This window comes from Notolabrus celidotus, chromosome 1 (genome assembly GCF_009762535.1).
Source record: "Notolabrus celidotus isolate fNotCel1 chromosome 1, fNotCel1.pri, whole genome shotgun sequence".
Lineage (NCBI taxonomy): Eukaryota > Metazoa > Chordata > Actinopteri > Labriformes > Labridae > Notolabrus > Notolabrus celidotus.
This window is the reverse complement of record NC_048272.1, coordinates 741,402-767,172: the sequence shown is the minus strand read 5'-3', so window position 1 is coordinate 767,172 and position 25,771 is coordinate 741,402. Positions and strand designations below refer to the sequence as shown.

Below are 25,771 nucleotides of genomic sequence, written 5' to 3'. Positions count from 1 at the left end.
AAGTAAAAAAACATGTTGATTTTTAATTTTTTTTTAAATTATTATTCTGAGATTAAAGTCAGAATTCTAAATTTTCTCAGTATTCTGACTTTTTTCTCAGAATAATAATCAAAAAAAAATATGTTGACCTTAAAAAATGTTATTAATTATTATTCTGAGAAAAAAGTCAGAATTCTGACTTTTTTCTCATAATAATACGTAAAAAAAAATATGTTGACCTTAAAAAAAATGTAAATTATTATTCATAGATTAAAGTCAGAATTCTGACTTTTTTCTCATAATAATAAGTAAAAAAATATGTTGATTTTTATTTATTTTTTTAAATTATTATTCTGAGATTAAAGTCAGAATTCTAAATTTTCTCAGTATTCTGACTTTTTTCTCAGAATAATTATTTAAAAAAATATGTTTACCTTAAAAAACTTTTAAATTATTATTCTGAGACAAAAGTCAGAATTCAGAGATTAAAGTCAGAATTCTGACTTTTTTTTTCTCATAATAATAAGTTAAAAAAAATATGTTGACCTAAAAAAAAATGTAAATTATTATTCTGAGAAAAAAGTCAGAATTCTGACTTTTTTCTCAGAATAATAATTAAAAAAAATATGTTGACCTTAATTTCTTTTTTTTTTTCAGTGGCCCTAATCCTCTTCCGTAGAATGCAGAATGCTTTTAGTGAAAAAAAAAAAAAAAAAAGAGAGAGAAGTGATTCCCAGTGGTTCATACAGTCTCTTCATAGACGATTAAGCATCCCTTGTATTTATCACTGCTCTAGTTGAAGATGTAAACTTCCCCTCTGTCTTGATATCAAACCCAACCAGAAGATGGCGATACAAGAACTTCCGCTCCTGGTTTGTCTGACCAATGAGCTTCCAGGGCACTGGAGGGGTGGGCGGGACAGGACCAAACGCAAACATGGCGGCGTCCTTAGATGATGATTATGAGTCTAATAATCAGGACTACTACTCTCTCCTCAACGTCAGGAAAGAGGTAAGGTTCATTCAGTTATGAAGTGAAGCCGAATAGATACTGACCCTTCGCTGTAAGTGTTGGTAGGTGGATATCTATCAGGGAAATGATGTGCAGTCGGTGCATCATCCTTCAAATGAATAACGCTCTTCTTCATCCGCACCATCTTCCGTGCAGGATGAGACCGGTGATCCTGCAGAGGCATGAACAAACAGGACTCTGTAGCATGTTTCCACATACTGCAAGCTGTGAAGACACTCTGAAGGGGTGCAAAGTTATTATCTTTGCATCGATGATCACATTCTCAATTCTCAGTTTCATTGCACAAGTAAGACTAAAGAGGCTTGACTTGGACTGGAATTGTATAAGGTCATGTATGAGAACATTAGTACCGAGACTCTTAACTATGGGGTTCCATTTGTGCCAAAAATATGTCGTCATGCGCACTGTCTATGTCTACTGGACACGTGAGAAGACATTTGTCTATAGAGGAACATTTTACTGCTCAAGGCTTTCTCTTCTAAGTCTCTGGAGACAAAATTGAGATTCTCACTTCAGCCTCATTCAAGTTTCAAATTGTTCTCATTAGTTTCTCCTAAAATTCACTAGGAGAAATAGTTGAGACCATGACATGAGTCTTATTTGAGACTTAAATGAGAGATCTCATTAATGGCTCATTTTCTTCTCGTTTTTTAAAATATACATTTTGGCCTTTTTGCCTTTATTTGACAGGACAGCTGAAGAGAGACAGGAAATGTGGGGAGTAGTGAGCGGGGGAAGACATGCAGGAAATGGTTGACCGGCCGGGAATCAAACCGGCGACCCTTGCGATGAGGACTGTAGCCTCTGTATGTGGGGCGCTTAGACCGCTAGGCCACCAGTGCCCAAAAGAATCCACCCCTTTAATTGTAATAATCTGGATAAATCTGGTCAGCCCTTTTGCGGCCCATATTTTAAATAAATGGTCTGTCATACCTTAGATTCAGACAACTTTATTGATCCCAATAAGGGCAGTTCATTTATAGCTTACCATACAACAAACATACAACATTTAACATCTACAACACATCCATCATATATACATGCTACAAGTCACAAGTCAAGCACCGGGTCTGTACATGGGACTAGAGGGTCTGTGGAGGACCGCAATAAGTTAATGTAATAATTAAATAACAGTAAAATACGACAACGATTAAAAGACAATATAATCCCTTGTCATACCAATGTTATTTAAATGACTAAAAAGACTGCCGTCTGAGTTTAAAAGCCTGATACCTGGTATGAAATCTCTATCTTTTGCAATTTCTCTCAAATCCACTAAATCTTTGTGAAGTTGTTTTGTTCCAAACAGACTTGTAAAGGAAGGACCAGACTGTGAAGTCAAAGAAGAGATCATTTCACATCTAAATATCTGATCTTGCAAGTGGTTCAAATGTTTTAATGAGAATTGTAAGTTTGTGGACAATTACATTGAAATGTTAATTTTGCAGGGCACTCTAAATGTTGATGAAAAGATGAGCTCAGGCTCTTTCTTTGCTCCATCTGAGCTCAACTTGAGACACAAAAACTGAGTCTGACAAAAACAAATGGATGAGGTTAGATTGAGACAATTGAGAGAGCTCCCTGATTTCTCCACCTGAGCTCAAAGGGAGTCACAACACTTGAGAAATACCTGAGAATCATTTCAGATTTAGACCAGATCTCCTTTTGAACTGAAAGGGAGACTAAGCTGAGACTTTTTACAACTTTTTTTTTCTGGAGGCAAGAATGAGAAACAGGAGACATAAGCTGGATAATTAGACATTGCCAAACTACACATCAAGACAACAAACCATAACACACATCATGATGACACGATGTAATGACAAAGTCAAATGACACAAGGACAGTTCAACATTCCATAGACATAGACAAATGTCTTCTCACATGTTCAGTAGACATAGACTGTGTGCATGACGACATATTTTTGGCACAAATGGAACCCCATACTTAACAGCAATTAGGCAAGGCAAGGCAGCTTTATTTGTATATCACATTTCATACATGAGGGCAACTCAATGTGCTTTACATTAAAACATTAAAAACATTGGAAACATTCAGACAAGCATAAAAGAACACAATTAAAATGACAAATATAATAAAACAGAAAAGAAAAGGAAAATTAGAAATATTTTGATTTAAAGTGAGTTAAAATAATCTAAGATAGGAAGGCAGTGGCAAATAAAAAAGTCTTAGTCTTTGATTTAAAAGAGGTGAGAGTTGGAGCAGACCTGCAGCTTTCAGGGAGTGTGTTCCAGATATGTGGTGCATAATGACTAAACGCTGCTTCACCATGTTTAGTTCTGACTCTAGGGACTGAAAGCAGACCAGTACCTGATGACCTCAGAGGTCGAGGTGGTTCATAAAGGAGCAGCAGATCAGCCCAAAACATTCAGTGCTTTATAAACCATCAGCAGGATTTTAAAGTCTATTCTCTGACAGACAGGAAGCCAGTGTAGAGATCTAAGAACTGGAGTGATGTGGTCTACTTTGTTGGTCCTTGTTAGGACTCGAGCAGCAGCATTCTGTGTGAGCTGCAGCCGTCTGATGGACTTTTTAGGGAGTCCTGTAAAGACCCCGTTACAGTAGTCTAGTCTGCTAAAGATAAATGCATGGACCAGTAGGCGGACTTTGTGATGGTAAGTTCATGTCAACAAAGAATATGTTATTGTCTTTGAAAGTAGTAAGCAGCAGTGTTGCATCAGTTCCTGTCTTACTTTGTCCACATATGACATTCAATTGACTTGAATTGTTAACACAAAAATATGCCACAACAAGAGTTCACATGTCCTTGCTTTGTTCCTGCCGTCTCTCTTTTGTCACCTAGGCTACATTGGAGGAGCTGAAGGCATCATACAGAAGGCTGTGCATGCTCTACCATCCTGACAAACATCGAGACCCTGAGCTGAAAAGTCAGGCTGAGCAGCTGTTCAACCAGGTGCACCAGGCATATGAGGGTAAGGACTATACACCTATTGGAAAAACAAATAACTCAACCATTTATTCACTCACCTTGAACATTGCAGTTAAAAAGAAGGAATAGGTAGCAGAGCATAAACACCCAGAAAAATCAGTACACTAATGCAAAAGATGGACATAAAGTAAACCACTCTGACCCTCTTTACCTTTAGTCCTGAGTGATGAACACTCCAGAGCCATCTATGACATCTTTGGGAAGAAAGGCCTGGAGGTGGAAGGCTGGGAGGTCAGTATTCTGTCTAACATCACTCTATTTTTTCTGCTACCTTACACTTTAAGTACAAACTTCTCTTCATTGCATATGTCTTGTGTTTTTGGTGATATGTAGGTGGTGGAAAGAAAGAGAACACCAGCAGAAATCCGGGAGGAGTATGAAAGGCTTCAGAGAGAAAGAGAAGACAGGAGACTGCAGCAAAGAACTAACCCTAAGGTTTCCTCAGTCACAAATGTTTCACATTTCTTTATCAATGTCAATGAATTTCTTTTGGTTTATAGACTTGTAGTTATGAAGCACTTTTCTAGTGTGTCACTGTGCTTTTACACTCATCACAGTCACCCATTCACACCACATTCATAGGCAAGGCAAGGCAAGTTTATTTATAAAGCACCATTCATACAAAGAGCAATTCAAAGTGCTTTACAGAGTTTAAAAACATACAGCAAACACTTCAAACATTAAAAGTGTATATGCAGCCAGTTATGTTTGATCTACTCTCTCTCTCTCTGTACTTATGTAACTTAACATACATAGTAAACAGTGTTGGGTCTTCTTATTTATTTAAATTAGGAGGGATTATTCTAAATAATCAGCCCCCTTCACTGCTCTGAAGTCTGTAACTTGAGTCTTACTGTCCCGCCAGACACAGAATCACAACTGATCTTGTCTTAAAGGTGACATATTCTGCTCTTTTTCATCAACATATATTGGTCTAAGAGGGCCCCAAAACATGTCTTTAAAGTTTATGCTCATAAAAACACTTTGAAATCAGATTTTGGTCTGCCTGTAAACCCCTCTTTTTCAGCCCTGCTCAGAACAGGCTGTTTTCTGTGTCTGTGCCTTGAAATGAGAATGAGCTCTCTGACCACGCCCCCTCAGGAAGTGGATGTGGCCTCGGCTGTCCAGCACGTTGATCTAATGTTTACATGTTGGCTGCTCACAGACCTGTGTTACTTCAACCCTCTGAATCTGATCCAGAATCTGATCCTGACGGAGAGGCGCCTGCAGCAGGACCTTTCTGAACCAATGTTACAATGTTAGAATGTCATTTAGCAGACGCTTTTATCCAAAGCGACGTACATACGAGAACAAGAACAACACAAGCAAAGATCTAGACAAGAGGAAACAAGATCAGTAAGAGGAACAAAGTGCTTCAAGTCCATTTGGGTGCAGGTACTGCCAAGCAGTGTAAAGGCAATGCACAAAAGTAAATAAGGAACATCTACAATGAAGCAACCAAACCATTTAAGACCTTCCATTATCATCATCAACAATTAACATCACCACAATAATGACCAAAGTACCAAGTGCTGGGTCACTCAAGACCTGAACACAGATTCCCAGAGTAGAGCAGGACAGTGCGAGTCAACATTGGTCACAGATTTAGTGTTTCTTGTTGTTTTATTTTTCAGTATGTCGACGTGTGTCTTGGTACACAGCTACGAACATGTAGCTATGTGGCTATGCTAACTAGCGCTAGCACTTTTCAATGAAAACTAAAAATCATCCACTAGATCTTCAAATCTGCAGACGTGGGGAGTAAAACCGACCTCTGCCAGAAAGGCAGCAGGACCTTTCTGAAGGATTGGTCACAGATTCTGTGTTTCTTGTTGTTTTATTTGTCAGTATGTAGACGTGTGTCTTGGTACACAGCTACAGCTACAGCTACAGCTACAGCTACAGCTACAGCTACAGCTACAGCTACAGCTACAGCTACAGCTACAGCTACGACATGTAGCTATGCTAACTAGTGCTAGCACTTTTCCATGGAAAATAAAAATCATCCACTAGATCTTCAAATCTGCAGACGTGGGGAGTAAAACCGACCTTTGTGTTTATTAAGACAGCCTACAACTAGCATGCCTCCCTCCTAAGCTCCTTGTTAGCACACATGTGTGCAGGGAATGAAAAACGGAGGAGGGGTTGAGTTGTATTTTATACAGTCTATGGGCTGAACAAGCTCCGAGCTCTGACTTCCTGTTACAGACCGGATGCCGTTGTGACGTATGAAAAACACTGAAAACTGAAACGGCTGGTTTCAGCACACATTTACAGAAAGGTGGAGAAATCAGAACAGGGGCAGAATGGATTCTTTTCATTTTCAGGGGGTTTGTAGACAGGGACACATATTTCAGGTAGAGAACCATTAAAAAGTCCATTTTGCATGATATGTCACCTTTAACCCATTTCTAAACACTCACACACTGCTGACTGTCACCGGGAACAATTTGGCACTGTCTTACCCAAGGACGCTTCAGCATGTGACTGTTGGAGCTGGAATAGAACAGGCATCCCTCTGGTTGAGTGAGCACTGCTGGATACATTGTGCCTTGAAACTCCATTTTGACTTTGGATGGTTTCCACACCCACTGCATGATGCAGGGTTCCCACACGTCCTGGAAAAACTGGAAAACCTGGAGAACAGTTGACCAGTTTTTCTGTACTGGAAAATGGGAGAAAAAGTAAAATGTCCTGGAAAATTATTCCAGAATGACTGCGTGCGACCTGACAAGGTTAAAAAAAAACACATCCCTATTCAACATTTGTGGACATTTTTGTCATTCAGATCTAATTTGGTCAATTTATGCACTGATCCTCTGATTATCATTATTATTTATTTATTTCAGTAAGGCAGCTTCCAGAGTCCTTTGCTGGCTCTTGATTTTTTCTTAGCTAATTTTATAATTTTGAGAAAAGAGAAAGCTGAGATGAGAGTTACTTGGTTGCACCAATAAAGTAAAGTTCTGTACATCTGTGGTTGCATTCTTCTATAATCAATTTGCCATCATTTTAAAGCATGTAAGAGATGATTTCATGGATAGCCATAGACTGCACGTCTTTCAATGTAGACTTCCACTGAGAGGAACATATTAGACTACTTAGGAACTAAATTAGGAACTCCATTTAGACTGTCACACCAGCTTCATCATCACTGAAAATGTCCTTGAAATGTCCTGGCAAAATGATCTCTGGAAAAGAGTGGGAACCCTGATGATGTCTGTCACCCTATTTCTTCTTTCTTTGTGAATTCTGCCAATCTCTTCCTTTCCCTCTGTCATTCCTCAGGGCACCATTAGCGTGGGCGTAGACGCGACAGACCTGTTCGACCGTTATGACGAGGACTTCGAAGAGATGCCGGGTGGAGGGTTTCCTCATATTGAAATCAACAAGATGCACATTTCTCAGTCCATAGAGGTACAACAAAAACACACACACACACTCTTAGAAGTTACTGTCTGCTCACCTTGGTAAGTGTCACGGCTGTATTCTCTTACATGTGTTTCCTTGAATTCTAATTTTCAGGCTCCTTTGACAAACTCTGACACAGCTGTTCTGTCTGGCTCTCTCTCTACACACAATGGGAACGGAGGAGGCAACATTAACATGACTGTACGAAGGGTTACATCGGCCAAGGGCTGGGGAGAGGTATGCACACGTATATGTATGAACTACAAAGTGCATTCAAAAACAGAAAGATGATATAAGTTACAATCTACAGATGCACTTTAATAGGGATATTTCAGTTGTTTTGAAGTGGGGTCGTATGAGTTACAGTACACTATTGCTCCTGTTAGCCACAATGAGTGCCGGTGAGCTCTTCCCCTTTGAGGAGGAAATTCCCAGAGGACCGGCAGGTAAGCTAGGCTACAATTCTCTGCAGACAGGGCCTCCTATTTCATGTAATTTCACTAAAGTTGAGAAAATATGGTCCAGGAACTCATCAAGGTGCAAATGCATGAACCAGTAGAAAACATTGGAGCTCTTCAGTTTGCCGTCAGAAACCCCCTTTGTTTTGTTTTGGCACTATTTTCAGACGCACCTCACAGACCGGTGTTCTTCCGCTGCATGAGCACGGATACACGCCGATCAGCTGTTTGGATCAACAAGCACGTAGCATTTTTAGCAGTAAACACTTTTAGGAACAAAGTCAAGTCAAGCTTTATTTCTAAAGCACATTTAAAACAACCTCAGTTGACCAAAGTGCTGTACAGATATTCAAATACAATATAATCATTCACAATATAACAATAAATAAAAACAATAAAAGAATAGTAAGAGCTCAATTTAGGAAATAAAAGAGTAAAGAAGTGAAAAGCCAAGGATTCTTGTTTAGCTGGGACTGAACACCAAGGAGCAAAGATGGGTTTTTAGGAGTGTTTTAAAGTGCTCTACAGGCTGTGCAGCTCTAACCTGGAAAGGTAGGTTGTTCCACAGCTTTGGGGCCGCCACTGAGAAGGCTCTGTCCCCACGAGTAGAGAGTCTGGACCGAGGTACTGCCAGGAGCAGCTGGTTTGATGACCTAAGTGCTCTGCAAGTACTGTGAGGCTGTACAAGGTCTGATAAATAAGACGGTGCCAGACCATTTAAAAAAAAACAAAAAAAAAACTACAAACTGCAGAAATGAGTGATTCTGACAGCGACGATGACATGCCGTTTACTGTGAACACAAGAGGATCCCTCTATGAACCAGAGTTTACAGAGGAAGAACTCCAGATGCAGACCCAACGTACCAACGAAGAAGAAGAGAGGGGAGAAAGTTCTGTGCTAACGAGTGAGCAGGAGAGATCCCACGTTACCTGGTGGTGCCGGTGTGTAAACTGTGAGCCCATGCCAACGAACCCAGAGAGCTTCTGCTGTCAGGAGAGGGACTTAGTGACAACAATACTTCAGGACCTTTCTGAATCAGAGGAGACCAGCGGCTCACATACGGCTCCAGTCTGCATCACTCATCATGCAGAGTTCCCTGCCTTACAGGAGGTTTGCTTGTTTTTAACAGCCGGGATAAAGACAGGTACGTCCCATCTTTTAAATGTGCAGAAAAGTGAGTTTAATTCACTCTAAAGACCGAGACCGCTACTTGATCCTGCTACGTGCTTGTTGATCCAAACAGCTGATCGGCGTGTATCCGTGCTCATGCAGCGGAAGAACACCGGTCTGTGAGGTGCGTCTGAAAATAGTCCCAAAACAAAACAAAGGGGGTTTCTGACGGCAAACTGAAGAGCTACAATTTGTTCTACTGGTGCATGCATTTGCACCGTGATGAGTTCATGGACCATATTTTCTCAACTTTAGTGAAATTACATGAAATAGGAGGCCCCGTCTGCAGAGAATTGTAGCCTAGCTTACCTGCAGGTCCTCTGGGAATCTTCTCATTAAAGGGGAAGAGCTCACCGGCACTCATTGTGGCTAACAGGAGCAATAGTGTACTGTAACTCATACGACCCCACTTCAAAAAAACTGAAACATCCCTTTAAGAGGAATTTGATCATGCTTTGTGTTAAATGTTAGGATGAGATGTTACATATTCTCAGTGTTTATTTTCTGTCTCTGTAGGTGGAACTAGGTGCAGGAGATATACTTGGACCTCTCATTGGGTTAAAGGTGTTTCGCAACATCACTCCACGCTGGTAGGGATGCACTCTTTGATCAATTCTTGATAAACAAACCATGTCAACATGTGAATGACTTTCAGTTTAATCCTCTCATCCCTTCTCTGTCATTTCTCTGTCCAGTTTCCTGACAGCCCAGTGCGGTTTGCAGTTCTCTCCTCGAGGTTTGCGGCCGAGCTGTTCTCTGATGACAGCACGCCACCTGGACCAGAACACTATGGGATATCTGCAGTGGCGCTGGGGGCCCAACAGCGCCATGACAACGAGCCTAGTCCGAGACACAAAGAGCAGCCACTTCACTCTTGCCCTGCAGGTACAAATAAGCAAAAGCACATGTTGTACATACCTGCTGTCATTGTAGTCAATATGGTTTTTGCAGTCACTGAAATTGTACCAACTTCCCTCTGAGATTTGTTTTAACCTGTGTTAATGATCTCCTAACACTTACAGCTGGGTGTGCCTCACTCCTACCTGATGATGAGCTACCAGTACAAGTTCCAGGATGAAGACCAAACCAAAGTTAAAGGCTCTGTCAAGTATGTCTCAAAGGACACACCCTGTGAAAAACAATTGGTTCTCAGGCTGATGTTGCAAGTACTTCTAAGTACTCCTTAAAGTATGTTAACACCGGATGTAAACACTGCCTGACATGAAGTTATTCTGTGAAGACTCAAACTGTTTTTTTAATTCAGTCTTATTGGTCTTGCAAGAGAAGTGTGAAGGGAATCTCACATGATGTGTCTTGTTCTTAGCATCGTAGTTATAAGACACACAATTGCATATTCTAAAATCCTTGTTAGTTGAAGATAAAAAGAATACAGTTTAATGTGAAGATGTAGCCTATTGACTGTGTATTAATATGGACAGCAGTCAAGCCAAATGACCGCCTCAGTGGGTGATGACATATTGCACTGGTGCAGCTAAAGCATGTGCAGTAGTGATCTGGCAGGTGGAGCCATAGGCCTGACGCCACACACCTCCCAGTAAACAAAACCCACATTCAACTTACTCAGGGTTCCCACGCGTCCTGGAAAACCTGGAAAACAGTTGACTAGTTTTCCAGTACTGGAAAACACCTGGAAAATGATTCCAACATAGGTGCGTGCGACCTGGCACAATTAAAACAAACGCATCCCCATTCATTGAAAGTTGAGTGCATGCTGTGCTGGAAAAGACAGTCCTAGAGGAACATTTTACTGCTCAAGGCTTTCTCTTCTAAGTCTCTGGAGACAAAACTGAGATTCTCCCTTCAGCCTCATTCAAGTTTCAAATTGTTCTCATTAGTTTCTCCTAAAATTCACTAGGAGAAATAGTTGAGACCATGACATGAGTCTTATTTGAGACTTAAATGAGAGATCTCATTAATGGCTCATTTTCTTCTTTTTTTTTAAATATATTTTTGGCTTTTTTGCCTTTATTTGACAGGACAGCTGAAGAGAGACAGGAAATGTGGGGAGTAGTGAGCGGGGGAAGACATGCAGGAAATGGTTGACCGGCCAGGAATTGAACCGGCGACCCCTGTGACGAGGACTGTAGCCTCTGTATGTGGGGCGCTTAGACCGCTAGGCCACCAGCACCCAAAAGAGTCCACCCCTTTAATTGTAATAATCTGGATAAATCTGGTCAGCGCTTTTGTGGCTCATATTTTAAATAAATGGTCTGTCATACCTGGAGATATGAAATCTCTATCTTTTGCAATTTCTCTCAAATCCACTAAATCTTTGTGAAGTTGTTTTGTTCCAAACAGACTTGTAAAGGAAGGACCATACTGTGAAGTCAAAGAAGAGATCATTTCACATCTAAATATCTGATCTTACAAGTGGTTCAAATTTTTTAATGAGAATTGTAAGTTTGTGGACAATTACATTGAAATGTTAATTTTGCAGGGCACTATAAATGTTGATGAAAAGATGAGCTCAGGCTCTTTCTTTGCTCCATCTGAGCTCAACTTGAGACACAAAAACTGAGTCTGACAAAAACAAATGGATGAGGTTAGATTGAGACAATTGAGAGAGCTCCCTGATTTCTCCACCTGAGCTCAAAAGGAGTCACAACACTTGAGAAATACCTGAGAATCATTTCAGATTCTGACCAGATCTTCTTTTGAACTGAAAGGGAGACTAAGCTGAGACTTTTTACAACTTTTTTTCTGAAGGCAAGAATGAGAAACAGGAGACATAAGCTATAGTCTCATTTTGCTTTCAAACAGATCTCATTGTTGTCTAGGAGACAGAAATGAAACACATCAGAGATCTCCTCTCTAAATTTATTTTCCTATGGGGTGACACAGACCGGTCTGGCTGCGTGACTTTTTTCACATCTTTTCTCCCTCACTTGGTCATAATCCTGCATTCACAGAAAACGGGGGGTATATTGTTTATGTTTTATGGTAAATGAACCTTGTAGAGTGCTCTTTTGTTTATATAGTCCTATATTTAAATTAAAGGTGACATATCATGCAAAATGGACTCTTTAATGGTTCTCTACCTGAAATATGTGTCCCTGTCTACAAACCCCCTGAAAATGAAAATAATCCATTCTGCCCCTGTTCTGATTTCTCCACCTTTCTGTAAATGTGTGCTGAAACCAGCCGTGTCAGTTTTCAGTGTTTTTCATACGTCACAACGCCATCCGGTCTGTAACAGGAAGTCAGAGCTCGGAGCTTGTTCAGCCCATAGACTGTATAAAATACAACTCAACCCCTCCTCTGTTTTTCATTCCCTGCACACATGTGTGCTAACAAGGAGCTTAGGAGGGAGGCATGCTAGTTGTAGGCTGTCTTAATAAACACAAAGGTCGGTTTTACTCCCCACGTCTGCAGATTTGAAGATCTAGTGGATGATTTTTATTTATCATGGAAAAGTGCTAGCGCTAGTTAGCATAGCCACATAGCTACATGTTCGTAGCTGTGTACCAAGACACACGTCGACATACTGATAAATAAAACAACAAGAAACACTAAATCTGTGACCAATGGTTCAGAAAGGTCCTGCTGCAGGCGCCTCTCCGTCAGGATCAGATTCTGGATCAGATTCAGAGGGTTGAAGTAACGCGGGTCTGTGAGCAGCCGTATATATTCAGCCAACATGTAAACATTTGATCAACATGCTGGACAGCCGAGGCCACATCCACTTCCTGAGGGGGCGTGGTCAGAGAGCTCATTCTCATTTAAAGGCACAGACACAGAAAACAGCCTGTTCTGAGCAGGGCTGAAAAAGAGGGGTTTACAGGCAGACCAGAATCTGATTTCAAAGTGTTTTTTTGAGCAATAATCTTTAAAGACATGTTTTGGGGACGTCTTAGACCAATATATGTTGATGAAAAAAGCGTGAACCATCGGAGTCGGGCAGAGAGCTTGTGGGTCTGTGCCTCACATCTTTCCCTGCAGGCTGGGAATGTCCTGGAAAATCACCTCTGGAAAAGAGTGGGAACCCTGCTTACTGATAAAACAGCAAAGATCCTTCAGATCAGTACAGCCTACAGTAGAACAGATTCTTGTGTTGACTTAAAGCGAACACTCTAGAGTAAGGAAAGTTCAATGACTTGTCAACAGAGCTGTCAGTCATAAAATATCATTCTCATTCTTTAGCATCATGTAACTAATTAAAACAAAAATATCAGAAAAATGAACACTTGCACATAAATCACCACGATAAGAGCTAACTGCTATAACAGAAAGCATGTTTAAGAAGAATGTATTTGACGTGTATTTTAATTTTCTGGTTTGACTCATGTTCCATCTGTTGTAATGGAGGAGGCGGAGCTTAAGACCTATAGTGCAGCCAGTTATCAGGGGAGACCGCTAAACATTTTGGCTTCACTCAGGATAGCAATTATGTTGTTCATGATTTTACACAGTCTGTGATGTAACCTGAATGGTCTTAAAGGTGACATATCACGCTTTTTTCATCAATATATATTGGTCTAAGAGGTCCCCAAAACATGTCTTTAAAGTTTATGCTCAAAAAAACACTTTGAAATCAGATTTTGGTCTGTCTGAAAAACCCTCTTCTTCATTCCTCATCAGAACACTCTGTTTTCTCTCTGACCACGCCCCCTCAGGAAGTGGATGTGTCTCGGCTCTCCAGCACGTTGATCTAATGTTTACATGTTGGCTGAATATACACGGCTGCTCAGAGACCCGCGTTACTTCAACACTCTGAATCTGATCCTGACGGAGAGGCGCCTGCAGCAGGACCTTTCTGAACGATTGGTCACAGATTTAGTGTTTCTTGTTGTTTTATTTATCAGTATGTCGACGTGTGTCTTGGTACACAGCTACCAACATGTAGCTATGTGGCTATGCTAACTAGCGCTAGCACTTATCCATGATAAATAAAAATCATCCACTAGATCTTCAAATCTGCAGACGTGGGGAGTAAAACTGACCTCTTCCAGAAAGGCAGCAGGACCTTTTCTGAAGGATTGGTCACAGATTCTGTGTTTCTTGTTGTTTTATTTGTCAGTATGTCAACGTGTGTCTTGGTACACAGCTACAGCTACAGCTACAGCTACAGCTATGAACATATAGCTATGTGGCTATGCTAATTAGCGCTAGCACTTATCCATGACAAATAAAAATCATCCACTAGATCTTCAAATCTGCAGACGTGGGGAGTAAAACCGACCTTTGTGTTTATTAAGACAGCCTACAACTAGCATGCCTCCCTCCTAAGCTCCTTGTTAGCACACATTTGTGCAGGTAATGAAAAACGGGGGGAGGGGATTCAGTATTATTTTATACAGTCTATGGGCTGAACAAGCTCCGAGCTCTGACTTCCTGTTACAGACCGGATATTGTTGTTACGTAACAAAAACACGGAAGTCTGAAACGGCTGGTTTCAGCACACATTTACAGAAAGGTGGAGAAATCAGAACAGGGGCAGAATGGATTTTTTTCATTCTCGGGGGGTTTGTAGACAGGGACACATATTTCAGGTAGAGAACCATTAAAAAGTCAATTTTGCATGATATGTCACCTTTAAAAATCAAGGGATTATATAAATCTAGTTTATTACATGGCCTGAGAATCTCCGATCAAATGACTTGTAGAAAGATCATCTTTACTGTTTTCCTGTTAGTGCCTTAGTCCTATTAATATTTTATTGTTCTTCCCTCTACAGGACAGGCTGGTTTGGCACTGTTGTGGAATATGGAGCAGAGAGGAAGATCAGCCGACACAGTGTCCTGTCAGGGACTGTCAGCATCGGGGTCCCTCAGGGAGTCACACTCAAGATCAAGTACTGACCAAACCCAAAATATGAGCTCATACCTCTGTGGGCCTCACTGCGTAATTATCTGACGTATATGTGTGTGTGTGTGTGTGTGTGTGTGTGTGTGTGTGTGTGTATTTTTGCCCTTGTTTCCACGCAGGTTATCCCGTGCCAGTCAGACGTACCTGTTTCCAGTCCACCTAACAGATCAGCTGCTGCCCAGCGCCGTCTTCTATGCCACCGCGGGACCTCTGCTGATCTATATGGTGGTCCACAGACTGATCATCATCCCATATACACGAGCACAGAAAGAGGAGTGAGTACACATGCTCACTTCTCATATTGTATTTCCTTATTCAATTTCTTGGTTTAAAAACAAATGCTTGTATTTGGTCAAATATAGCCGCTCATTGCTCATTTTAGAAGTACTGACACTTTTGTTTACTTTTTTGTGTCCTCATAAAGTTTTATTTTTATCCAACACCGAATCAGGTTACACTGAAGGAGGGGTTCTTTTTCCACACGCACACAATCAACTCACTTTCAACCAGCACACTAGTGACATTCAAAAAAGGAGCCATCTAAGACTGTCAGCCATGCTTAAACTAAAAGGACTCTTAAGTTGCCCCCCGTCTCCTTCTGCTGCTATATCAAAGCATGACTCAATCCATCCTCTTGTACTACTCCACCTGCTTCTACAACATGTTATCTGTTAAAAACAAGACCAAACTCACACGCATAACCACCACAGCTTCTTAAAATAATCAGTCTCCCCACACCAAACGTCAAAGACTTAAACCACAGGGCCATCAGACGCATCACAACCGCAATAGAACAGGATATCACACATCCACTAAACACCTCCCAGAGGTAAATGTTACTGCTCAAGGCTTTCTCTTCTAAGTCTCTGAAGACAAAATTGAGATTCTCACTTCAGCCTTATTCAAGTTTCAAATTGTTCTCATTAGTTTCTCCTAAAATTCACTAGGAGAAATAGTTGAGACCATGACATGAGTCTTATTTGAGACTTAAATGAGAGATCTCATTAATGGCTCATTTTCTTCTCTTTTTTTAAAATATATTTTTGGCCTTTTTGCCTTTATTTGACAGGACAGCTGAAGAGAGACAGGAAATGTGGGGAGTAGTGAGCGGGGGAAGACATGCAGGAAATGGTCGACCGGCCAGGAATTGAACCGGCGACCCCTGTGACGAGGACTGTAGCCTCTGTATGTGGGGCGCTTAGACCGCTAGGCCATCAGCACCCAAAAGAGTCCACCCCTTTAATTGTAATAATCTGGATAAATCTGGTCAGCCCTTTTGCGGCCCATATTTTAAATAAATGGTCGGTCATACCTGTTGTATGAAATCTCTATCTTTTGTAATTTCTCTCAAATCCACTAAATCTTTGTGAAGTTGTTTTGTTCCAAACAGACTTGTAAAGGAAGGACCATATTGTGAAGTCAAAGAAGAGATCATTTCACATCTAAATATCTGATCTTGAAGTAGTTCAAATGTTTTAATGAGAATTGTAAGTTTGTGGACAATTACATTGACATCTTAATTTTGCAGGGCACTATAAATGTTGATGAAAAGATGAGCTCAGGCTCTTTCTTTGCTCCATCTGAGCTCAACTTGAGACACAAAAACTGAGTCTGACAAAAACAAATGGATGAGGTTAGATTGAGACAATTGAGAGAGCTCCCTGATTTCTCCACCTGAGCTCAAAAGGAGTCACAACACTTGAGAAATACCTGAGAATCATTTCAGATTTAGACCAGATCTCCTTTTGAACTGAAAGGGAGACTAAGCTGAGACTTTTTACAACTTTTTTTTTCTGGAGGCAAGAATGAGAAACAGGAGACATAAGCTATAGTCTCATTTTGCTTTCAAACAGATCTCATTGTTGTCTAGGAGACAGAAATGAAACACATTAGAGATCTCCTCTCTACATTTCTTTTCCTCATCCCACTCCCCTCAGGACGCAGGTACAGAGCTCTGAGGTGCAGAAGGGCTCACCTTGGCAAGAGCGTGATCCCTGCTGTTATAGCGAGCCTGAATAAAAGGCCTCGCTGAATCACACAACTCTGTCTGAGTGTTGATGTCTTGGTGGACAGTTTGTTGAGCCGACAGTGTATCTTTTGTGTTTGTCTATGTCTGGAAATGCAGAAAGGTGCTGTGGAAAAGAATTTCACCAAGGGGACAATAAAGTCTAAAGTCTAAAGTCTAATCATGATAGCAGTGATTGGGTGAGGTAATTGTTGATTTTTATTGCTGTGTGTCAATGTGCTTATCAGAGAGCTGGAGCTGCAAAGGAAGAGCTCAGCTACTGACATTGCCAAGAAGAAACTGGAGGCAGAGTCAGCTGTGAGTACTCACACACACGAAATTCATTGTGTCTAGTGGATCATTGATCATTCTTTCTGGGTTCATCCTGTCTTAAAAAAAAAAATAACTCTTTCCTATTCTGTTCTATGTTGTTCCCCTCCACCCCTCCTCCTCTCCACCACCTCTTTCTTCTGCTCCTCCTCTTCCTCCCTTGGCTCCTCTGCAGGTTCTGCTGATGCAGGAGTCTGTGAGGAGAATCATAGAAGGCGAAGAATCCAAGATGGGTGAGAGAACACACATACACCCACTCACAGAGAAACTACACCAGGGTGGGAAACAGACTTTTTTTTTTTTAGCCTGCAGACAGCCAAATTATCCAAAGTGTGTTCATGGTTCAACCACATGCCTCATGGCCGCCTTTAACTGCATAATCTACTGTAGCTCAAGAGCTCTCATTTATAAGACCATCATTATCCAAATACTGTGTAGCAAGTCAATGTGCCTATTTCCATGCTGCTCCAAGTTACACACCATAGGCCCTGTTAACACCCTGTAATGATGTGTTGTGATCGGATCACAAGCTGACAGGCTTAAGTACAGATGTAAGCATGCTCGGGATGCTCTGAGGACACACTGTGATCAGATCACTCAGGAGGCATGTTGATAGCAGCTCTAAACAGGGCTTATGCAAATGTGTCCTGGGCCACACTGAAGAACTGCCTACTCTCCAATCCACCATGTTGTTGAATTATAGACAGCTTGATTGTCATTTTTGTCTGATTTGATACTTTTCTCACATTATTGTGGGCTGTGCTCGCAATACGGACAAATCCTGAACAGGGATGTGTGTAAAGGACAAAACAGTGACGTGTGACTCACGAGCAGTTCACAGTAGTTCATAAAAATACAGTACAGTGAGGATATAGACGTGTAGAAGAGACTGTGTAGTGGTTGTCACACACTATGGGGTTGGTTGTCACACACTAGGGGGTTGGTTGTCACACACTATGGGGTTGGTTGTCACACACTATGGGGATGGTTGTCACACACTAGGGGGTTGGTTGTCACACACTATGGGGTTGGTTGTCACACACTATGGGGATGGTTGTCACACACTATGGGGTTGGTTGTCACACACTAGGGGGTTGGTTGTCACACACTATGGGTTTGGTTGTCACACACTATGGGGATGGTTGTCACACACTATGGGGTTGGTTGTCACACACTATGGGGATGGTTGTCACACACTATGGGGTTGGTTGTCACACACTATGGGGTTGGTTGTCACACACTATGGGGATGGTTGTCACACACTATTGGGTTGGTTGTCACACACTATGGGGATGGTTGTCACACACTATGGGGATGGTTGTCACACACTATTGGGTTGGTTGTCACACACTATGGGGATGGTTGTCACACACTATTGGGTTGGTTGTCACACACTATGGGGATGGTTGTCACACACTATGGGGTTGGTTGTCACACACTATTGGGTTGGTTGTCATACACTATGGGGATGGTTGTCACACACTATGGGGTTGGTTGTCACACACTATGGGGTTGGTTGTCACACACTATTGGGTTGGTTGTCACACACTATTGGGTTGGTTGTCACACACTATGGGGATGGTTGTCACACACTATGGGGTTGGTTGTCACACACTATGGGGATGGTTGTCATACAGTATGGGGATGGTTGTCACACACTATGGGGTTGGTTGTCACACACTATTGGGTTGGTTGTCATACAGTATGGGGATGGTTGTCACACACTATGGGGTTGGTTGTCACACACTATTGGGTTGGTTGTCACACACTATGGGGATGGTTGTCACACACTATTGGGTTGGTTGTCACACACTATGGGGATGGTTGTCACACACTATTGGGTTGGTTGTCACACACTATGGGGTTGGTTGTCACACACTATGGGGTTGGTTGTCACACACTTTGGGTTGGTTGTCACACACTATGGGTTTGGTTGTCACACACTATGGGGTTGGTTGTCACACACTATGGGGTTGGTTGTCACACACTATTGGGTTGGTTGTCACACACTATGGGGTTGGTTGTCACACACTATTGGGTTGGTTGTCACACACTATGGGGTTGGTTGTCACACACTATTGGGTTGGTTGTCATACACTATGGGGATGGTTGTCACACACTATGGGGTTGGTTGTCACACACTATTGGGTTGGTTGTCATACAGTATGGGGATGGTTGTCACACACTATGGGGTTGGTTGTCACACACTATTGGGTTGGTTGTCACACACTATGGGGATGGTTGTCACACACTATTGGGTTGGTTGTCACACACTATGGGGATGGTTGTCACACACTATGGGGTTGGTTGTCACACACTATGGGGTTGGTTGTCACACACTATGGGGTTGGTTGTCACACACTATGGGGTTGGTTGTCACACACTATGGGGTTGGTTGTCACACACTATGGGGATGGTTGTCACACTATGGGGTTGGTTGTCACACACTATGGGGTTGGTTGTCACACACTATGGGGTTGGTTGTCACACACTATGGGGTTGGTTGTCACACTCTGGGGTTAGTTGTCACACACTATGGGGATGGTTGTCACACACTATGGGGTTGGTTGTTACACACTATGGGGTTGGTTGTCACACACTATGGGGATGGTTGTCACACTATGGGGATGGTTGTCACACACTATGGGGATGGTTGTCACACACTATGGGGTTGGTTGTCACACACTATGGGGTTGGTTGTCACACACTATGGGGTTGGTTGTCACACACTATGGGGTTGGTTGTCACACACTATGGGGTTGGTTGTCACACACTATGGGGTTGATTGTCACACACTATGGGGTTGGTTGTCACACACTATGGGGTTGGTTGTCACACACTATGGGGTTAGTTGTCAAACACTATGGGGTTGGTTGTCACACACTATGGGGTTGGTTGTCACACACTATGGGGTTGGTTGTCACACTATGGGGTTAGTTGTCAAACACTATGGGGTTGGTTGTCACACACTATGGGGTTGGTTGTCACACACTATGGGGTTGGTTGTCACACACTATGGGGTTGGTTGTCACAATGGTATTTCAATGGGAAAAATATTTTTAAAAAGGCAAGAAGGCAGAACTAAATTTGAAAGTTGAATTGCACTGACAAGTGATAGGCCTACATAACTTAATGCATTTTAACATACAAAAAAAGAACATGAACAGGAAACACATCTTTAGGCCAGCCTATATAACAACATAAAGAACAAAACAAACAGGCCTAACAATAATGGCCGACTCAACTAGGCTACATGCAGTCACTGTCTGAGTTACAGTGATGGCAAATGTAGGGTCTGCACACTCCAACTCATTTCACCATGCATGATTTTGCCAACATAGGGGTTGGTTGTTACATGTGACCACCAACCCCAAAGAGAATGTGACCACCAACCCCAACTGGATTTTTTTTGCTAGCATCAAGGCTAACAACCATTTAACAACTAGTTAGCTAGCTAATACAAATCTAAACTCTAGCTTTCCCCTCACACTTTGTAAGGGTAACACTTGTTTTGTTATAAACCCATCGTTTAAAAGCCTAGAAGAAAAACACTGAGGAGCTGAATATTTACAATTTGACATGAAAAACACAAAAAGTCCTCTCACCTCAAGTTCAGCTGTCTTACTCCAGAGAAGACTATGTAGGTGAGCTCTGATCCTAATTCTGGAAATGTCCATACCCCAATTTGAGAGACAGCGCCCTCTAGTGGCGAGATATAACGAGTGTGCCAACCAACCCGTGTGACAACCAGCCCCGTTCTCCCCTACTATACTGCACCCTGTCTTATCTTATCCTCATCACATCATAACTTTAGTTTTAAACATTTTAACCACTGTGATTCCCACCCATACTGTCATTCTGTGTAGGTCTGATCATCCTCAACGCTTGGTATGGAAAATTTGTGTCTGACACCAGCCAGAAGCAGGAGAAAGCAAAGGTGATCGACGTCACCGTGCCTTTGCAGTGCCTGGTCAAAGATTCCAAACTCATCCTCACTGAATCCTCCAAGGTGCGCTGGTTTACACGTCCCTTTTGACTAACTAGAGTCTGAATGCATAGATTCAGAATATTCTTTATTTCTTTCTCTCTCTCTTCAGGCTGGACTGCCAGGATTCTACGACCCCTGTGTGGGAGAGGAGAAGAGTCTTAAATTACTGTACCAGTTCAGAGGAGTCATGCACCAAGTCATCTCTGCAGACACTGAGGCACTACGGATACCCAAGCAATGTCAGTATATATTATTTTAATGTGGATGCACCCTAATTATGACAGTCTGTACTTTGTTTGTGCATCCATACTGAGTTAATATATGTATTCTTGTCTTTTCAGCTCACAGAATTGAGTCTGAGTCTTAGGAGCCTAGCTAATGTTGGAACACCAGAGATAAAAATAGACTTTCTCTAATCAGAAGAATCCAAGATTGGAGGGGACACATCAACAATAAGTCTGTTTTCTACCCCCCCAATCCTCTTCTGTCATGGTATTAGTGAATCTATTTATCCAGTTCCTCCACTCCTCCCTTTCCTGTGGGCCATCTTCGAGGTTCAGCACAGCACAGAAGTTGGAAAGAGTTTCTACAAGGTGTCACCCTTTTGTGTCTCTGGTCTGCTCAAACCTCTACCAGCTGCAGGAGATCAGACTCCCGTACATAGTTTATATATGCACTACACTGAGAACTGTCACCATGGATCTGGTGATAATTCCTGGTGCAGAGAAAGAGTCTAAGATGTGTCTTGACGTTACTTAAGTCAAGTATATACAAATGAGCTGCGGTGTAGTTTCATTCCATATCATTGTAGTCTCTGTCCTGTGTGTGTCCTGTTTTCGTCACCCTGGTAGGTTTGAATCTAATAATGTTATATAACATACCAGTCGTTACACTAACTCATAAAAATGTTTATAGCAACACTATGCAGGATCATGTCTCAGTGACCCTCAGCAATTTTTCTTAATTGCCTTTTAGTGACATGTCTGCTGATCATAGAGGTGCCAGTCAGCAGCAGTAAACTGGTGCTTAATACCTCTGTCCGTGATGGATGGGATGCTGGGGTTTGAGGAGGGATGGATAAGGATGTGCTTTGATTGTTGTGAGGAGAGACAGGCTTGATACACACTGTTCACATTGGTTCTACAACTTGAGCAAAAGCAGAGAAATGAATAGAGATTCATGTACGGTTGGGATGTGACCACTAGAGGGCATAGGAATACACTTTCCCTTCAAAGTGGTTGTGATTGCTGCTGTCTATAACTTGTTCCTGGAGCTGACCTGAGCCACATTGAAACCATTTTACTGATTACGGCACATTTATTGATTTAACCTTGTTTATTCTGTACAGCTATAAGTGCCATATGTTTGATTTTATGATTTATTTCCCACTTTTTAAAACTTTTCAACTATCTAACTGATTTAACTGCCAATTTGCCCCTTGTATTAAAGGTGACATATCACGCTTTTTTCATCAATATATATTGGTCTAAGAGGTCCCCAAAACATGTCTTTAAAGTTTATGCTCAAAAAAACACTTTGAAATCAGATTTTGGTCTGCCTGAAAAACCCTCTTTTTCAGCCCTCCTCAGAACACTCTGTTTTCTCTCTGACCACGCCCCCTCAGGAAGTGGATGTGGCCTCGGCTGTCCAGCACGTTGATCTAATGTTTACATGTTGGCTGAATATACACGGCTGCTCACAGACCCGCGTTACTTCAACCCTCTGAATCTGATCCAGAATCTGATCCTGATGGAGAGGCGCCTGCAGCAGGACCTTTCTGAAGGATTGGTCACAGATTTAGTGTTTCTTGTTGTTTTATTTATCAGTATGTAGACGTGTGTCTTGGTACACAGCTACGAACATGTAGCTATGTGGCTATGCTAATTAGCGCTAGCACTTATCCATGACAAATAAAAATCATCCACTAGATCTTCAAATCTGCAGTCGTGGGGAGTAAAACCGACCCCTACCAGAAAGGCAGCAGGACCTTTCTGAATGATTGGTCACAGATTTAGTGTTTCTTGTTGTTTTATTTGTCAGTATGTCGACGTGTGTCTTAGTACACAGCTACAGCTACGACATGTAGCTATGTAGCTATGCTAACTAGCGCTAGCACTTATCCATGGTAAATAAAAATCATCCACTAGATCTTCAAATCTGCAGACGTTGGGAGTAAAACCGACCTTTCTGTTTATTAAGACAGCCTACAACTAGCATGCCTCCCTCCTAAGCTCCTTGTTAGCACACATTTGTGCAGGTGATGAAAAACGGAGGAGGGGATTCAGTATTATTTTATACAGTCTATGGGCTGAACAAGCTCCGAGCTCTGACTCCGTGACAGACCGGATTGTAACAAAAACACAGATCTCTGAAACGGCTCGTTTCAGCACACATTTACAGAAAGGTGGAGAAATCAGAACAGGGGCAGAATGGATTCTTTTAATTCTCGGAGGGTTTGTAGACAGGGACACATATTTCAGGTAGAGAACCATTAAAAAGTCCATTTTGCATGATATGTCACCTTTAATTACATGGTAGTACAATGTATGAGACGTGTAAAGGAAAACTTGTCAGCAAACTTTGATGGGCAACTTCTGTGTGATATTGCAAACACTAATTTACCTCTGCTGTAGTTATTTTTATGAGAAAGGTGAGGTTGACATGAGGAGATTTAATTGAGGGTACTGCACTTTTATGGTAATTATGGAGGGCTTTTTTTTCTGTTTGGACATCACACGCACATTACAAATGTGAACCACTTTTAAAATGTCTCCATAGTAGTGAAGGAGAGGTTACAAAAGGGGATTAGTTGAGGTGATCCTGTCATGGGCTAAAGGCAATACCTGAAAACACTGTACACATGTAGAACTCAAATGTTACTTTATCAACACAAAGGTCAGATTTTGCACAAGATGTACATTATATTTAGGATAAGAGGTGTTATGAAGAGGTGCTGAAATCCTCTAACTGAACCTAACTCAAGGTTTACTTTCAGTGGATCCATCTGTTAGTCCATTTTATGTTTGGAGAATGCAGTTGCAGAGCAGAGGGTGTCTGACCAGTAGTGAGAAACATGTCTCTGTCCTCCACAGTGAGATCCATGTTAGTGTTGAGTTCGGGGTCACTATTACAGCAGCCATTTTGCACTGATTCTGTTTGTATTGTTTGTTTGTTTTAACTGTGCTGTAAGTATCTGAAAGGTCAGCTGGTCGCCTCTGCTCTGGTGCCACCCAGAGGCCAGCAGACAGACTGCTATCCAGCTGTGAAACTCCAGCCCACCACCCAAACTGACCCACATTAGTATGTATGTCAATGTAATGTAATGCTGAGGAGCCTGTTTTCTGTGTGCTGTAAAGGCTACAATAAATATGAACCTATATTACTCGTGTGTGTCAATTTGTCCGTGCAATAATATACGGTGGGGCAAAAAAGTATTTAGTCAGCCACTGATTTTGCAAGTTCTCCCACTTAGAAATATGAGAGAGGTCTGTAGTTTTCATCAGAGGTACACTTCAACTATGAGAGACAAAATGAGAAAAAAATCCAGGAAATCACATTGTAGGATTTTTAAAGAATTGATTTGTAAATTATGGTGGAAAATAAGTATTTGGTCAATAACAAAAGTTCAACTCAATACTTTGTAACATAACCTTTGTTGGCAATGACAGAGGTCAAACATTTCCTGTAAGTCTTCACCAGGTTTGCACACACTGTAGCTGGTATTTTGGCCCATTCCTCCATGCAGATCTCCTCTAGAGCAGTGATGTTTTGGGGCTGTCGCTGGGCAACACGGACTTTCAACTCCCTCCACACATTTTCCATGGGGTTGAGGTCTGGAGACTGGCTCGGCCACTCCAGGACCTTGAAATGCTTTTTACGGAGCCACTCCTTCGTTGCCCGAGCGGTGTGTTTGGGATCATTGTCATGCTGGAAGACCCAGCCACGTTCCATCTTCAATGCTCTCACTGATGGAAGGAGGTTTTGGAGGTTAAAATCTCACGATACATGGCCCCGTTCATTCTTCCCTTAACACGGATCAGTCGTCCTGTCCCCTTTGCAGAAAAACAGCCCCAAAGCATGAGGTTTCCACCCCCATGCTTCACAGTAGGTACGGTGTTCTTGGGATGCAACTCAGCATTCTTCTTCCTCCAAACACGACGAGTTGAATTTTTACCAAAAAGTTCTATTTTGGTTTCATCTGACCACATGATATTCTCCCAATCCTCTTCTGGATCATCCATATGCTCTCTGGCAAACTTCAGACGGGCCTGGACATGTACTGGCTTCAGCAGGGGGACACGCCTGGCGCTGCAGGATTTGAGTCCCTCTCGGCGTAGTGTGTTACTGATGGTAGACTTTGTTACTTTGGTCCCAGCTCTCTGCAGGTCATTCATCAGGTCCCTCTGTGTAGTTCTGGGATTTTTGTTCTCATGATCATTTTGACCCCACGGGATGAGATCTTGCGTGGGGCCCCAGATCCAGGGAGATTATCAATGGTCTTGTATGTCTTCCATTTTCTTACAATTGCTCCCACAGTTGATTTATTCACACCAACCTGCTTGCCTATTGTAGATTCACTCTTCCCAGCCTGGTGCAGGTC

At 41.9% G+C, this 25,771-nt stretch overlaps 1 protein-coding gene across 1 annotated transcript; it reads left to right on the top strand.

Annotated features, from left to right (window-relative positions):
• Window positions 1-864: 864 nt before the first annotated feature.
• Window positions 865-24,553, top strand: LOC117823232 (dnaJ homolog subfamily C member 11-like). The gene is made up of 16 exons (XM_034698379.1): window positions 865-990; window positions 3,836-3,965; window positions 4,140-4,213; window positions 4,316-4,417; window positions 7,271-7,399; window positions 7,508-7,630; window positions 9,539-9,612; window positions 9,718-9,907; window positions 10,045-10,130; window positions 14,718-14,834; window positions 14,968-15,123; window positions 17,102-17,171; window positions 17,359-17,416; window positions 21,050-21,192; window positions 21,281-21,410; window positions 21,513-24,553. The coding sequence occupies exons 1-16, from the start codon at window positions 865-867 to the stop codon at window positions 21,536-21,538; spliced, it is 1,734 nt and encodes a 577-aa protein (XP_034554270.1). The 3' UTR covers window positions 21,539-24,553.
• Window positions 24,554-25,771: the final 1,218 nt, after the last annotated feature.

Excerpts from the sequence above, each read along its gene's own strand:
- LOC117823232 (XM_034698379.1), top strand. The coding sequence starts at position 865 with ATGAGCTTCCAGGGCACTGGAGGGGTGGGCGGGACAGGACCAAACGCA. Across the intron at positions 9,908-10,044 it reads ACTTCACTCTTGCCCTGCAG|CTGGGTGTGCCTCACTCCTA; the intron begins GTACAAATAAGC and ends TAACACTTACAG. Across the intron at positions 21,193-21,280 it reads TCCTCACTGAATCCTCCAAG|GCTGGACTGCCAGGATTCTA; the intron begins GTGCGCTGGTTT and ends CTCTCTCTTCAG.